The sequence below is a fragment of the Gossypium raimondii genome, chromosome 12 (genome assembly GCF_025698545.1).
Source record: "Gossypium raimondii isolate GPD5lz chromosome 12, ASM2569854v1, whole genome shotgun sequence".
NCBI lineage: Eukaryota > Viridiplantae > Streptophyta > Magnoliopsida > Malvales > Malvaceae > Gossypium > Gossypium raimondii.
The window spans coordinates 49,604,728-49,618,511 of NC_068576.1; the positions used below are offsets into that span (position 1 = coordinate 49,604,728).

The following is a 13,784-nucleotide window of genomic DNA, read 5'->3' on the forward strand; positions in this document are numbered from 1 at the left end:
AAAGGGGACGAGGGGCGGCTTGAAAACAAAGCAACGCGTATAAAAACAAAAACTCTTCAAGAGATTGTCCCGATTCTCTGATTTTCTTTGCGTCTGCTTTCCGTCTCCTCCTCCTTCTTCTTTCTGGTAAGATCTTCAATTACCTCTGATTTATCGAGGTCAGGTCAGATCAGATCAGATCAGATCCGCCAAAAGAAGCACAAAAATTTCATGTTCTAGGGTTTTGATTTGATTGTCAGCGTTTTTTTTTTTGATTTTACCTTTTTCATCTTTGTTTGAATTCCATATCTGAAATCTACGTGTAATTGTTGTGTTCCTCTCTCTATTGATTGACTTTTTAAACTTTGTCTGTATATCTAGGGTTTATTCTTTTTACGAACCCTAAAAAAAAGAAAAAAGAAAGTAATTGGATATTTGTTTTGTGCGTTTTATTGGAGATTTTTTTTTCTTTGTCTTGAATCTTTTTATTGAGAAGAGTTGTGTGGTTCTTGATTGGTATGGCGGCAGGGCGAGTTGATGTTCGGAGGAGAATTGATGTTGAGAAATTGAATCGGGGCCATGTTCATGCAAATCCCGTTAAGAATGGATATAATTATCCATCTAATAATAAGGATAAGTTCGATCTGGGTCCTAGGAGATGTGGGTTAGACGATGTTGCCAGGGTTAAAAATGATGTGAAACAGATGTTGGATGATGGGGTTCAGCAGCCCCCGGAAAAAAAGAGGAAGTTTTCCCCGATTGTATGGGACCTGGAAGACAAAGAAGGAAGATTTTCATCCAAGAACAGGGATGTTGTGACGACTAGCATTCTGTCATCTCCTTCTTCACCTTCCAAAGTGTCAAATACTGTTTCCAATCAGGTTTATAAGCATCAACCGTTCTCTGCAAACGTGATCAAAGAAGTGGAGCATATGGTATCCAAGTCTTTGGTGTCTGATTTTGGTGCTGCTTTATCTCCTTCACTGCCTGACCAGCAATGCCTGGATGATGAACAAGAACCAGAGTTGATTGGAAAAGAAAATGTTCGAGCACCCAACATATTTACATCACGTTGGGCTTCTGATAGTGATGATGAAGATGGATCTCTAACGGAGGATAAGATTAGTAGGAGTTCGAGTCTTGAGAGTGGAGAGCTTGAAAGAGAGGAGTTGGAAGTAGATAGGGCACAGTCTGATCAAAGAAGCAGCAGTGTACTGTCTGCTTGTGAGGATGGAGGCATGGAGTGTAAGTTGGACTCTGGTGATGTGATGGACATTGATGACATGCGTGACGAAGATGCTGTTGTTGATCAGTCAGATTTAGGTGTTGAAGAGCCAGCAGGAGGTTGTATGAACATGCTTCATGGTTGCAGAAGTGTTTTTGAGTATGAAAAATTGAACAAAATAAGTGAAGGTACATATGGTATTGTTTACCGAGCTAAGGATAAGATGACAGGAGAAATTGTGGCACTGAAGAAGGTGAAGATTCTTGATCGAAGAGATTTAGAAGAATATGGTTTCCCTGTGACATCACTGAGAGAAATTAATATTCTTGCGTCTTTTCATCACCCTTCAATTGTGAAAGCTAGAGAAGTTGTTGTAGATGACCATGACAATGTTTACATGGTTATGGAGTACATGGAACATGACCTCAAGTGGCTAATGGACTCGATGAAACGACGATTCAGTACCAGTGATGTTAAATGTTTGATTCTACAGCTACTGGAGGGTGTGAAATATCTTCATGATAATTGGGTACTTCATAGGGATTTGAAAACATCCAATCTTCTCTTGAACAATCAAGGTGAACTCAAAATATGTGACTTTGGTATGGCGCGACAGTATGGGAGCCCTCTTAAGCCTTACACAACCAAGGTGGTGACTCAGTGGTATAGGTAAGTAACATTCTTTGTACTTATATTCTTTATTTATTATGAATTTTATTAGTTCTTGAATTTGAAAATATATTTCTTTGATTGCTGCATTTCAGGGCTCCTGAACTTTTACTTGGAGCAAAGAAGTATTCAACAGCCGTGGACATGTGGTCTGTGGGATGTATAATGGCTGAATTGTTAGCTAAGGAACCCCTGTTCAAAGGGACAAGTGAAATTGATCAGCTTCGCAAGGTAATTACTGTTTCTATTGAAGCTTTCAACTTTCTTTTATCTTGTTATAAAATCTCTGATGTTTGATGATGATGGTTTATGGTTGCAGATATTTGATACTCTTGGTGTTCCAAGTGAGAAGATTTGGCCTGGGTTTTCTGAATTACCAGGTTCCAAAGCAAATTATTCTAAGCAACCGTAAGTATCTCTTTGGACAATTACTTTGGTCATCTAAATAACTACCGTTTCTTTTGACTACAATATGTTCAGTATTTATTAATTACCTAGTCATGGGACTAATTTAACGAGTAGTTGTTTTGTTTTCTTCTTCCAGGTATAACTTGTTGCGCAAGAAGTTTCCTGCAGCATCTTTTACTGGATCTGCCGTTCTTTCTGATGCTGGATTTGACCTGTTGAACAGGCTTCTTACCTATGACCCTGAGAAAGTAATTTTACTCACTTAAGCCCTAATTTAACTTGAAGTTTTTATGTATTGGTTTCAGCTATAATAGATGTTTCCGTTTTTTGTTCAGAGAATAACAGCAGATGATGCTCTTAATCATGATTGGTTCCGGGAGCTTCCCCTGCCAAAATCTAAAGATTTCTTGCCTACTTTCCCACCAAAAGTGTGAATGGAACAATTTCCTTGCCTGATTTGTGGAAGCTGGACACAACCAAAATATTATCACCGCATTCTTCCTAGCAATTGTAGTGGTCATGAAGGATCCCAGTTTGATGCAGCAGTGGTAAAAAACTTCATCTATTTTGTGTCATGATACAGGCAAGCTGGTTCATTCAGCCACTCTGATATCTTTCATGATAATTGTTTTAGTAGATATTGACAAAAATGTGAGATGCTGTAGTTGCATGTTTCATAGCAAATTAATGAGTGGGAGAAACTGATATAGTCTTTTGACAGGCACATGTAGCCTTACATGGTCCGGTTATTAGTTGGGATAATTTTCAGATGAGTTGTAAAGGTCATCAGCTGCGACCTTACCTTGAATCTTTAATTTTCATCTCCTTGATACTTTATCAGAATGTAACCCATGTAAATATTCTTAACCACATTTGAAATTTCCTTTTTTTTTCCCTCAATCTAAAACTATAATTGCTCACATTGTTTCGTTCAATTTTCTCACATTGCTTGCAAGAGTCCACCGACATTTGGAAGCGTGTACAACATCTTTGTTTCCTGTTAGTAAGTTTTGGACGCTCAAGGTTCTTTGTGAATAAAGTAGTTGATCTTTCAATTTGTGAGGTCTCCATTTGTTTCGTTGTTTCCTCTCTGTTTTGTTCTTTGTTTGCAAGTGTTGCAGCACAGCTAAAGGACTTCAGAGTCTGCAAGTGCTTTCGTTATCATGTAGCGTGCAAGTAAGGCATCAACCCCATATAGAGTAACTCGGTGCATTATCGACTAATTCCCTAACAATAACCAGTTATCAATTTATATGTTATCGTATATTGTGACATTGACGCACAGGATGAAGTTTTATGATTAGCATGCAGATGTTACTGGAGAAAAGATAATAGAACCACCGACTATTTGCTGAGGCTTCTTGTTCTTTCGCCCTGTCTTCTATTTTTTTTATTTCTCGGTTCTTCCATGAATGTGGTTCTTACAGTTTACCTTGTTGGGTTTCTGCAAGATACACTTTAACTGATTACAAGCGCATATCTCAATACCGAACTTAGGAGATGGCTCAAAACGGTTGGTATTTAGAAATATAAGATTATAGCTGTTGTCATGCATGGTTTAAAACAATGCCTCTTCTCATCCACTTCTTAATGCTAGTATATCGAAAATTGTCTTATTTTAATGTCATATGATCGTTATTTTTTTTCTTCCTATTTTCTCTCCTAAAAGAAAACAGTGAAGGCTCTACGGACAATGTGTTCTAAATACTCAAATAATTTCAATGCTGCATCAATCTTCCATACGTGAACCGTGCTTCGTCCAACTTATGTTGCTGGGGGGTGTTTTGGTTCTCCTTTGGGATGAACGAAACGTCAAAGGAAGGAAGCAACCGCAAAGAACTGTATGATTTTGATGGATGCCATGAATGTCGAAGGAATGACAGTTGATGTAATACATACAATTTTGAAGGTATGGCAATCTGGTTCGTCGAGGTTTTTTCTTCTGAACTATGGGTTGTTGGTGCTAACGAGTGCGGTCCTGGAATTTTCCTCTTCTGAAAAGAAAATGTTTGTTATTTCAAACCAGCATAAGCCTTGTTTTCAAAATTAACGTTATCTTGGAATGGATTTTTATAATCTGCCTTGCCTCTACGAGCACTAAATAAGCATAACCATCTTTTGAATTTTTTTAAGTCAACATATTGAAAATGATCGATTTTTACAAATTTAATTTTGCTGTGATCCCATTGTAGATTCAACTAATGCCTTTCTAAGGGTCAGTTCTACCTTGCTTCTAAAAGTACTTTTGAAAGTTTAAAAAAAACTGTGAAGAATAAGTTACTTTTGGTTAAAATTTTTAGTTTTTCAGAAGTGTTTTTTTGAAAAAAAGTTGAAAAGGAGAAGTTAAAAATTTTAGTTTTCCTCTCTCAAAAGTATTTTTAGTGTTTAATTATTTTTTACCCTTCAATAATATAATATTTTTTTCTTAGTGTTTAATTATAATTGTGTTAATCATTAATTAAAAACAAAAGTATTTTTAAAATACTAATTATAAATATTTAAATATTTAAAATATAGTTTATATATTTTAATTAAATTTTATAAACAATTAATATTTATTGTTTAAAATATTTATAATTTATATTTTATATATTAAAATATTAACAACAAGTTATAATAATTTTTAAATTATTATTAAAATATAATAATATTAATTAATTTAAATATTATTTAAATGTATATTTGTTAATAACATGTTTAAAATTGATATTTTATTTTTCAAAATATTTTTGACAGCAATACTAAACATTCAAATTTTAATCTAAATTTTTCAAAATATTTTTCAAAAGTATTTTTACAATATTTTTAAAAAATAATGAAGAATTGGCCCTAAATTAACGCTGCTGAAAGTAGTGATGATGATTTTGGATTTTATCTTTTCTACCCTTGGCCTTCTGCGTCGGGGCTATTATCCTGTTGCTCCGACTTGGGCTGGATTTTACTGAAAATTTGACACGTCTTCTACCTGTATTGACCGTTAATTACTTTTAGCAGCAGTTTTAAATGGGTAATCTTTATTTTATATAATTCATCAAATTACATATCTTATCTGAACTCTAATAAAAAAAATCAGCTAGCATGCACGCCATTGAATTCCGAAATTGATTATACTTTAAAAATTCGCCTATCCCGAATTATTCAATAAAACTAATATGGTAATTTAATTTGTATTTTATGCAATTTTATTTCTACAGATAATTCCCATCCAATATCTTATATCAGAGAAAAATGCGTATAAACCATTTTAAACCCATGTTCTACTAATTATGACAATATTAATGATATCAACTAAGTTAAAATTCAATTAATATGATTTTTTTACTATAACATTTTGTAATTTTGGTTAATACTATATTATAATTATCGTTTTCTTTAATATATTTGTTTATTGATTTTTAAAAATGTATATATCATGAGAATATTTATGCAACAACTTTCTTTTGCCATTTAGTCATAGCGACTTGTGGAAAAAAAATTATCACTAAACCACTCATTTTACCCAAATCTGAATAGGCTCTACCCTCACAAGTCATATAAGGTAAAATGGTCACAACACATTTTGATTTGCAAGGGACTAAACACGGCACATTTCGACGAAAAAATAACCAAAAAAAAAAAGATTTGTCGTCAATCTATACTATCAGTATTTATTTAAATATCTTCAATACCTGAAACAGTCAAAAGCCGGATCATTTGGGCCAAAATTTCAATGAAATAAAATAATAATGAATTAGAGTCCCATCAGCAAAAAAAATCCATGAAATCCCAAAAAGGAAAAATCTGTTTTCAGTTTCATCAGTAAAGCAACATTCCATGAGTAAAGCACCTTCTAAACTTCATGCTTCATTGCAATTTCATCATGAGAGTACTTTCCGGACCTCATCCGTAACATCTGTAAGAGGCTTTTCGGCATGAAGCGTTGCAACTATTCCCTTCTTGGAATAATAATTGATCACCTAAATTTTGAACACCACCATTCAAAATGTTATTGACAGTTTATAAACTACTTAAAAAAACATCATCAACTCCGAAAAAGGCTAGGAAAGATCATTTCTGATGTCACAAGAACCATTTATGTCACATTAGATTAACGGAATTAGGGCATAAAAACAAACATCCATGTGCTCAATTAGCTTGCTACTAAACTCTTTTATTCCGTTCTAGTAACTCCAGAATTTCAAATAGCTTAAAAATTAAGGATCTTTCCATTCTGCCAAAAATAGTTAAGGAAACAGAAAGCATACTGGTTGAGTTTGTCTGTGAAATGACTCAAGCCTTGACTTGAGAACAGCTGCAGAGTCGTCTTTACGTTGGATCAAAGGTTCCCCAGTCACCTTCAAGAGAATAAAGAACCCAAAAAGTTTGCAATGAATTAAGACATTGTAAGGTCCAGTAAAATTGCTTAACTTACAATGCCTTTGTCAACCGGTGAAAAAGGTGGAGAGGCTGTCACCAGATTCTTTGTAACCAAATTTGCATTTTTGAAAGAAACAGAATTAGAACGAGGGTTATTATGTTTGACTCACATCATCTACACCTGGAACTCTAGGAGGTGCAAATTTTGTATGGTAGGATCTACCACTAGCAGGGTGGATCCAGCGACCAGAAATCCTCTCCTCCAAGACCGCATCGTCAATTGCGAAATCGAGCACCTTATCGATTTTAACTCCCTGCCTTTCCAGCATCTCATCAAGCTGCAAAGCAAAGATCAAGAACACATATTAGAAGCATGGTCTGTATTGAGAAAATTCAAGGTTCTCTGGTTAGGGAAGAGCGGGTGCAAGTGTAAAGATTATAGACAAAGTATCACCTTTTGTGCTTGTGCTACAGTCCTGGGAAACCCATCAAGAATGAAACCCTTTTTACATGAAGGTTTCTTCATCGCTTCATCGATAATGCCAACAACCAGGTCATCAGAAACAAGTTCTCCCTGAGAAACAATAGCTAAGCACCTCATTAGTCATTAGCAAACTAGTAGCAAGAAGTATTTTTTAAAAAAATCCGAACAGGCAGGGGAACTAATTTGACCTTATCCATAGCTTCCTTGGCCTTGATACCAAGTGGGGTTTTAGCGGAAACAGCAGCTCTAAGCATATCACCAGCGGCCAAGTGACACAAGCAGTGCTCATCTTTAATTATTGGTGATTGAGTGCCTTTTCCAGATCCAGGTGGACCTGTCAATCATAAGATTGCCCTGTAATCACAAACATGCCATCTTTCTACCAAATTTGAGACAGTAAATTGATAGAAATGTAAAGAATGCTATTTGAATGCAGCATGCTTCTGTGATGCTGCTATGACACAATACGGGCTGTTAACAATTTGAGACTTCTGAGAAAAATGAACGTAAAAACCAAACTTTAGTGTCTTTCTAGTCACTTTCAAGCAACCCAAATTCCACACACTATGCAAGCAAGATTTGTACTTCGGATCAAGCGATTGTCTGAACATTGCTGCATGGAACTCTACAACTAAAGACAGACCAATATCTTAGCAGGTCATCAACAATGGGCTACGGTACCCCGACAAGGGGCACTCATCTTTAGCCTTGCAGAATCTAGTACCACTTCTGCATGGCAAAAGGTGATGCACAAGGAATATACAAGTTCAATGTTGGCATTAGAATCGTTTCATTTTTGTTGACTTTTTTTTCTATTAAATCTAAACGTAAACAATGAGTATTGGTTTACATAATATAAAATCAAAATTTCCCAGCACTCATACTTTTTCAGAAAATAATCATTAGAAATTCATCCAGTGCCCCCACTTTGACTCTGCCTTTAGAGACATATTTGTTCATTTAAATTGTATGAAAAGTTTAATAAAATAGAGTTAAAAAATTTAAGCTAAATTTGGAGCATTGAATATTCGAGTACATTCTTTTGCAATTCTATCTAAACGAACAAAAAATATGACATGAACAAACTTCAACAAACTCCAGGATCTGAAAATTCCATTTTCCAATGCTATTACTAGAAAAAAAAATCAGAGAAAGAATTGAAAAAATAAAAAGAATCAATCCAATTTGCAAAAAAATAAATAAAGCGAGAGTCAAAAAAATAAAGGGAAAAAACGAGAACCAATGAGGATGAGGCGCTTCTCGGGTTTGGGGGCGCACTTCATACGGCGGAGAAGCTCATTCATCAGAGATTCGTAGGGTATTTCTTCCAAGTTCACCGAACCGCTCGCCATTTCTTTGCTTTCTAAGGGTTTTTGGTTCTAAGTTTTAAACAGTCTTTCTAGTTAAAGAAAAAGATAGGTTTTTTTTCTTTTTTTTCTTTCGTTCTCTACTTCTGTATTGGCTCGGTTGGGACTTCGAGCCACCAAAGCTTCAACGTTCAAACTCAAGCACCGGTATTGCCGGCTTGTTTTTAAGTTACTGTTTTACCCTTTTTCTTTCACGCTACTTCATGTTTCCCATATTTGAGTTTTTTATTAAAATAATTAAAAGTGCAATATTAATTAAAATAAAACAATGTAAAAGTGCAATATTAAATAATTAAAATATTAAAATATTAAAATAAAACAAGTGTGACATTTAATATTAAATTATTATTATAAAAATATTTTATTAATGTTAAAATGTCTGTTAACAAAAGTTGAAATTCAATGATAAAAATACAAAATAAAAATATATTGCTCTAAATTGGCTTTATAAATATTAATTACATCTATTATTTTTATACATTATTCAAATGAGAAAATATTTGATACACTATTAGTGGAGTTTAAAAACTTCATAAGCAGAGCCAATAGTTGAAAAGTTTCCTATAAAGGTGTGGTAAATTATTATATATATAAAGACAAATATCAATTTTTTAGGGTTGTTTATGGAATTAAAAAAATACACTGCCAGTATACTAAATAACCACCCTATTCGAATTTGCTACACCCAATATTCACCGATAAGTTAAAGGGTAAACTACATCGAAGGTCACCCTAAAATAGCATCATTCCTATTTTGGTCACTCCATTTCTTTTATAAATTTAGTCACTCTAATTAATATAATTGTTAGAATTAGTCATTATTGTTAAAATATGTTAATCCACTAACATCCACAAACAGATTGTTGACGTGGTGCTGGATTTAGTGTCCCAAGTATAGTATATTCGTCTTTGTACACTTCTACTTATCGAACAAATTGGTTTAATAAAATATTTATTGATTACATTAATATTCTGTGTATATAGTCTTCAATGAGTTTTGCATGCAAAATAAAATGGAAGTAAATATTGACTCACTAATTATTTAATGTTTAACTAATACTAAGCAGTATTACGTGGTTGGGTCGTAATACGAAAAAATGACTTGTATTAGCAGATAAGCTAAACATGTCTTTAGTCTAATTGGAAATGAGCAAACCGATCAAAAGACTAATATGCTGCCTATCAAGTCTAATTGGGAAAATACTTTGTCTTAAGTATTGGAGCAGATGACTCCCAAAAGATAGAGAAATAGATGTGGTTGTTTGGACTAACAGTACAATGGATAGGACCCAAGTTGAATAGATCTTAAATTCGTTTATAGATTTATTCACTTTTGACGTTCATAGTGTGACATACCTTAATCCTGAATGGATGAGAGACTATATATGTATGTGTGACTTGTATATTTTGATGTAAGTAAAAGTTTGAGCTCAAATAGATAAGGAACTGAAAGCTAGTGCGTTGAGTATGTGACTTTTGCAGTATGTAGCATCATTCTACAATAGTGGAATTCATAGCCCGACTAAAAGGTAAATGATATATTTTCATCAGCATTACATGATAGATAAAAAATAAACATGGCCTTTGGTCATTTATTTTGTGATAAATGACTTGTTACTATTTAATAATAATTGACTTTTCATGAAAGAAGATGTAATGATTATCATGAGATAAAATAAGATCATATTGAAAGAATAAATTTATCTTAAAGAAATGAAAAATATCCTCTGAAGGTAACACAATTATGGCAATGTCATTAGACGAGCATTTCTTAAGTAGCTTTCGTAATGGTATATTATTAGAGAGAGCTTAGTTACGATATTTTAGTAGAAAGACTTTGTGACTAAATAAATTTATAATTCATAGGCGAAAAGTTAGAAATTAATTATAAATTATTTGAGTCTTAATTATATATGTCCAATCCGTCTCTCTACTAGCTTGTTAAAACAAAATATGAATTGCATATAAAACCAATTTGATAGAAATGAATGGAAACGATGAATTAAGAGAAATGGGTCGCATTCACAAATGAATGTGTTTTCTCTAAGTATAAAAATGATTTGAGAATTAATTTAAAGTTTTTAAATTATTATTTAATTAATTATAATTAAATTAATTAGTAATTGTGAATCCATTGAATAAGAAAATTAAATATACTTGCTCATAGATTTTTAACGTTAAAGTTGCCATGACTTTGCGAGAATTAAAATTGGATTGAAAGAATTATTTAATTGAGAAATTAATTTAGTTAATTTAGTAGGAGTGTGTTTTCTATTAAATAAATATTATTATTCAAAGTTTTAGTCAATCAAGATTTTCGTATCTCTCCCTATAAGTAGATGACACGGTTGACTTAAAACACACACAATTCTTGATTGTTGAGTTATCATTATTTTACTGAAAAATAGTGAGAATTTATAAACAAAGAATAAATTATATTTTCGGGAATTACAATCTTTCTTGGATTCTATAAGAGAAAAATTATTTTACTATTGAAAGTAATCGATTTGTTTCTTTTTGTCATTTTGTCAATTTTAATTGTTATTCAAAAACACTTTAATTTGTTATATCAAAACATATTTACGGCAACCAGTGAGCTCATATTTACTTCTATTTTGCTTTGCATACAAAAACTACATGAGGACAATTATATAAAGTATATTAATGTAATCCATGAATTTATTTTATTAACCAATCTATTCGGAAAAAAAATTATAAGTGTATATAGACGAAAATACTACACTTACGGCACCAAATCTAACACCATTATCAATATTTAAATCCTCTTTAAGAAGAGGGAATCTAACGATAACGACAACGAACCATGACCATGGCCCTACCCTCTTCAATGAGCACACCTTCCAGCATAACACTACTGATCACCCTAACGCCACTAACAACCACGACGACGTTGATGCTACTTTAACTTCAAGTAGATCTTCACTCTTTTACTTCCATATTTTTTTACTTGTTTGATAATTATATTTTGATGATGCTATTTACACTTACAGTGCAATTCTAAATCCATAGTTATCAATTTGATTTATGAGAGTTATTCTCTAATTCATTATTGCTTCTTCCCTACAAGAAGCTTTAAGGGTCTTATGAAATGTTGCATTTTGGGAAGCAAGAGATATTCAACTTTTCTTACTTTCCCTAGCTAACTTATGAAGTCTAGGAAAGGATGATCCTTTTCCTCTTCTTTCTTTTTTTGCCCCTCCCCACCATCGGCTTAGGGCGTGAGTGAGAGGGAGAAAGAGAAAAAGAAAAAAAAAATCAAGCTTTTTCTGTTTTTATTTATTTATTTATATTTAAGATATTTTCATTTACTATAAATGATATGAATTTTCACGAATTAATAATTAGTTTGATTAAATAATAAAAGACTTGAATATTATGTTGAAAATCTTAATAATTAATCACAATTAAATTTTAAGCTTAAGTTTAGAACTAAACTTAAATAATTATTATAAATTATAAAAATAAAAAGACTGCAAAACTTAAAACTAAAAAACACGTGTCTTTTTTTCTTCTTTTATGGGTAGGCAGGGCTAGCTTTGTTTTGTATATAATTTTATGATATTTGTATAATTTTTTAAAGGGCCTAAATAGTAAGCTTCCATGTTAAGGGGGCCAGCCATCTCCTAGATTCATCTTTGATTTTTATGCTTTTTTAATAATTAGAAAAAATAATAATGTGGTTAATTGAGATTAAATTCAGACTTTTATGCTTACAACATAATACTTATGTCATTTTTAAGACGCTAAATCATAAAAGATATCTAAATAATTTGTCATGGTGAAGATAATATTTGGTAGAATGATTTAATTCCATTAGCAAGGTTTTAATACTACCGCATGTCATTTTCCCATGAATGGATATTTGTTACCTTTATTTCACTGACAAAATGTCAAATAAATTTCTTTATTTTTAAATGATATATTTAAATTGATTGGTTCACATGTTTACCCATTAATTGATTTAGGATTTACAACTTATCAATTATTAAAATAAATAAAAGATTTACTTGAAATAATTTAAGTAATTAATTTAAGTTAAATTTATATATTTAAAATGTTAGACCCATGCATCAACTTGTAAGTTGATTTATGGTTTTAGGGCTTGTAGTTACTCCAATTGAAAGTTTTTTGTTGGTTTAAATATGTAAAAGGTATTTGTACTATTTTGAAATTTAAAATTTAGTCCTCATACTTTAGTTTTGAGAAATTGAGTCTTTGTACTTTTTTATTTAAAAGTTTGGTCCCTCCATCTAGTATTGCCATCAAAGTTATTAGTGTTAAAGGTAAAATAACTTTTTAGCCCTCAACATTAATATTTTTGTCAATTTGATCCTTACCCTTTAAAAATACATAAAAATATTTTTAAAATATTCTTTTCATATTTTAAATAAAAACATAAAAGTTGAAAAATTCATGAAAAAATAAAAACTCTTTAAAATTCAAAAAGTAAAAAAAATTATTTTAAAAATATAAATTTTTCCCAAAATTCAATGTTATCTAAATTGAATCGGACCAACTAATCAGATTGGAAACAAGCTGAGGTATTGGTCTAGAGAGAGGTAAAAAAATCGATTGACCTGCGAACCGATACAAACTGGTTAAACTGAACTAAAAATCGATTGAATTGACAATTGAACCGATTTTAAACTAGTTTGACCAGCAGGTTCCCAAACCAACAGGTTGAAAGCAAATAAAAAAATTAAAATATTAAAAATTATAAAAATTAGTTCAATTGTCGATTCAACTAATTTTTTAGCCTGAATCAACTAGTCCATAACAGTTTGTGGGTCAACTAGTTCAATTGTAATATTTTACACTATTTCGATTTAGGGTTTTCAAAAATTTTAAGAATTTTTTCAGAGAATTAATTGGACGATGGTTGAATCGATGGCTCAGTTCACAGTCTTTTAATTATATATTTTTTATACAATCTCTCCCTATTCCTTAAATAGGAAAAAAAATTATTTCAATATATTTGAACTCACATCCTTATACACAGGTAACAATATTAGCATCGACATTTATTAATTATATTTAAAACTTATAAATTAAATAAATTTTTAAAAATTGATAAAATATTAAAATCAAATAAAATCAAATGTAATAAATTGAGGTGCACATATGATATGATTATTTGAATATTCAGTTTCATTATTTATATGAATTTAAATATATAAAATTGCTATTCATATAAATAATGTGGGTTATGATAATGTATTTGAGAATATTAATATTTGTTTTGAATACATTATATATAATTTATATACATTAAATA

The 13,784-nt window shown here is 31.6% G+C and overlaps 2 protein-coding genes across 6 annotated transcripts; one reads left to right on the top strand and one right to left on the bottom strand.

The window, feature by feature from the left end:
* LOC105764776 (cyclin-dependent kinase G-2) lies at window positions 1–4,372 on the top strand. 5 transcript variants are annotated; one of them, XR_008192008.1, is made up of 7 exons: window positions 22–1,873; window positions 1,969–2,104; window positions 2,193–2,281; window positions 2,418–2,529; window positions 2,617–2,829; window positions 3,003–3,134; window positions 3,238–4,372. XR_008192008.1 is itself a non-coding variant. In XM_052625628.1 (6 exons), exons 2-6 carry the CDS (start codon window positions 684–686, stop codon window positions 2,713–2,715), a joined length of 1,626 nt encoding a protein of 541 aa, XP_052481588.1. In that variant the 5' UTR covers window positions 1–126; window positions 508–683; the 3' UTR covers window positions 2,716–3,201. The 5 variants fall into 5 exon arrangements, 2 of the variants coding, with proteins under 2 accessions (XP_052481588.1, XP_012438984.1); XM_052625628.1 differs by lacking the exon at window positions 3,238–4,372 and having other exon boundaries at window positions 1–126; window positions 508–1,873; window positions 2,617–3,201; XR_001124718.2 differs by having other exon boundaries at window positions 2,617–3,134.
* Window positions 4,373–5,901: 1,529 nt separating this feature from the next.
* LOC105764778 (adenylate kinase 4) lies at window positions 5,902–8,628 on the bottom strand. The gene is made up of 6 exons (XM_012583531.2): window positions 8,362–8,628; window positions 7,310–7,455; window positions 7,092–7,211; window positions 6,808–6,975; window positions 6,526–6,615; window positions 5,902–6,237 (listed from the first exon to the last, which is right to left on the bottom strand). Exons 1-6 carry the CDS (start codon window positions 8,471–8,473, stop codon window positions 6,139–6,141), a joined length of 735 nt encoding a protein of 244 aa, XP_012438985.1. The 5' UTR covers window positions 8,474–8,628; the 3' UTR covers window positions 5,902–6,138.
* Between the last annotated feature and the right edge of the window lie 5,156 nt (window positions 8,629–13,784).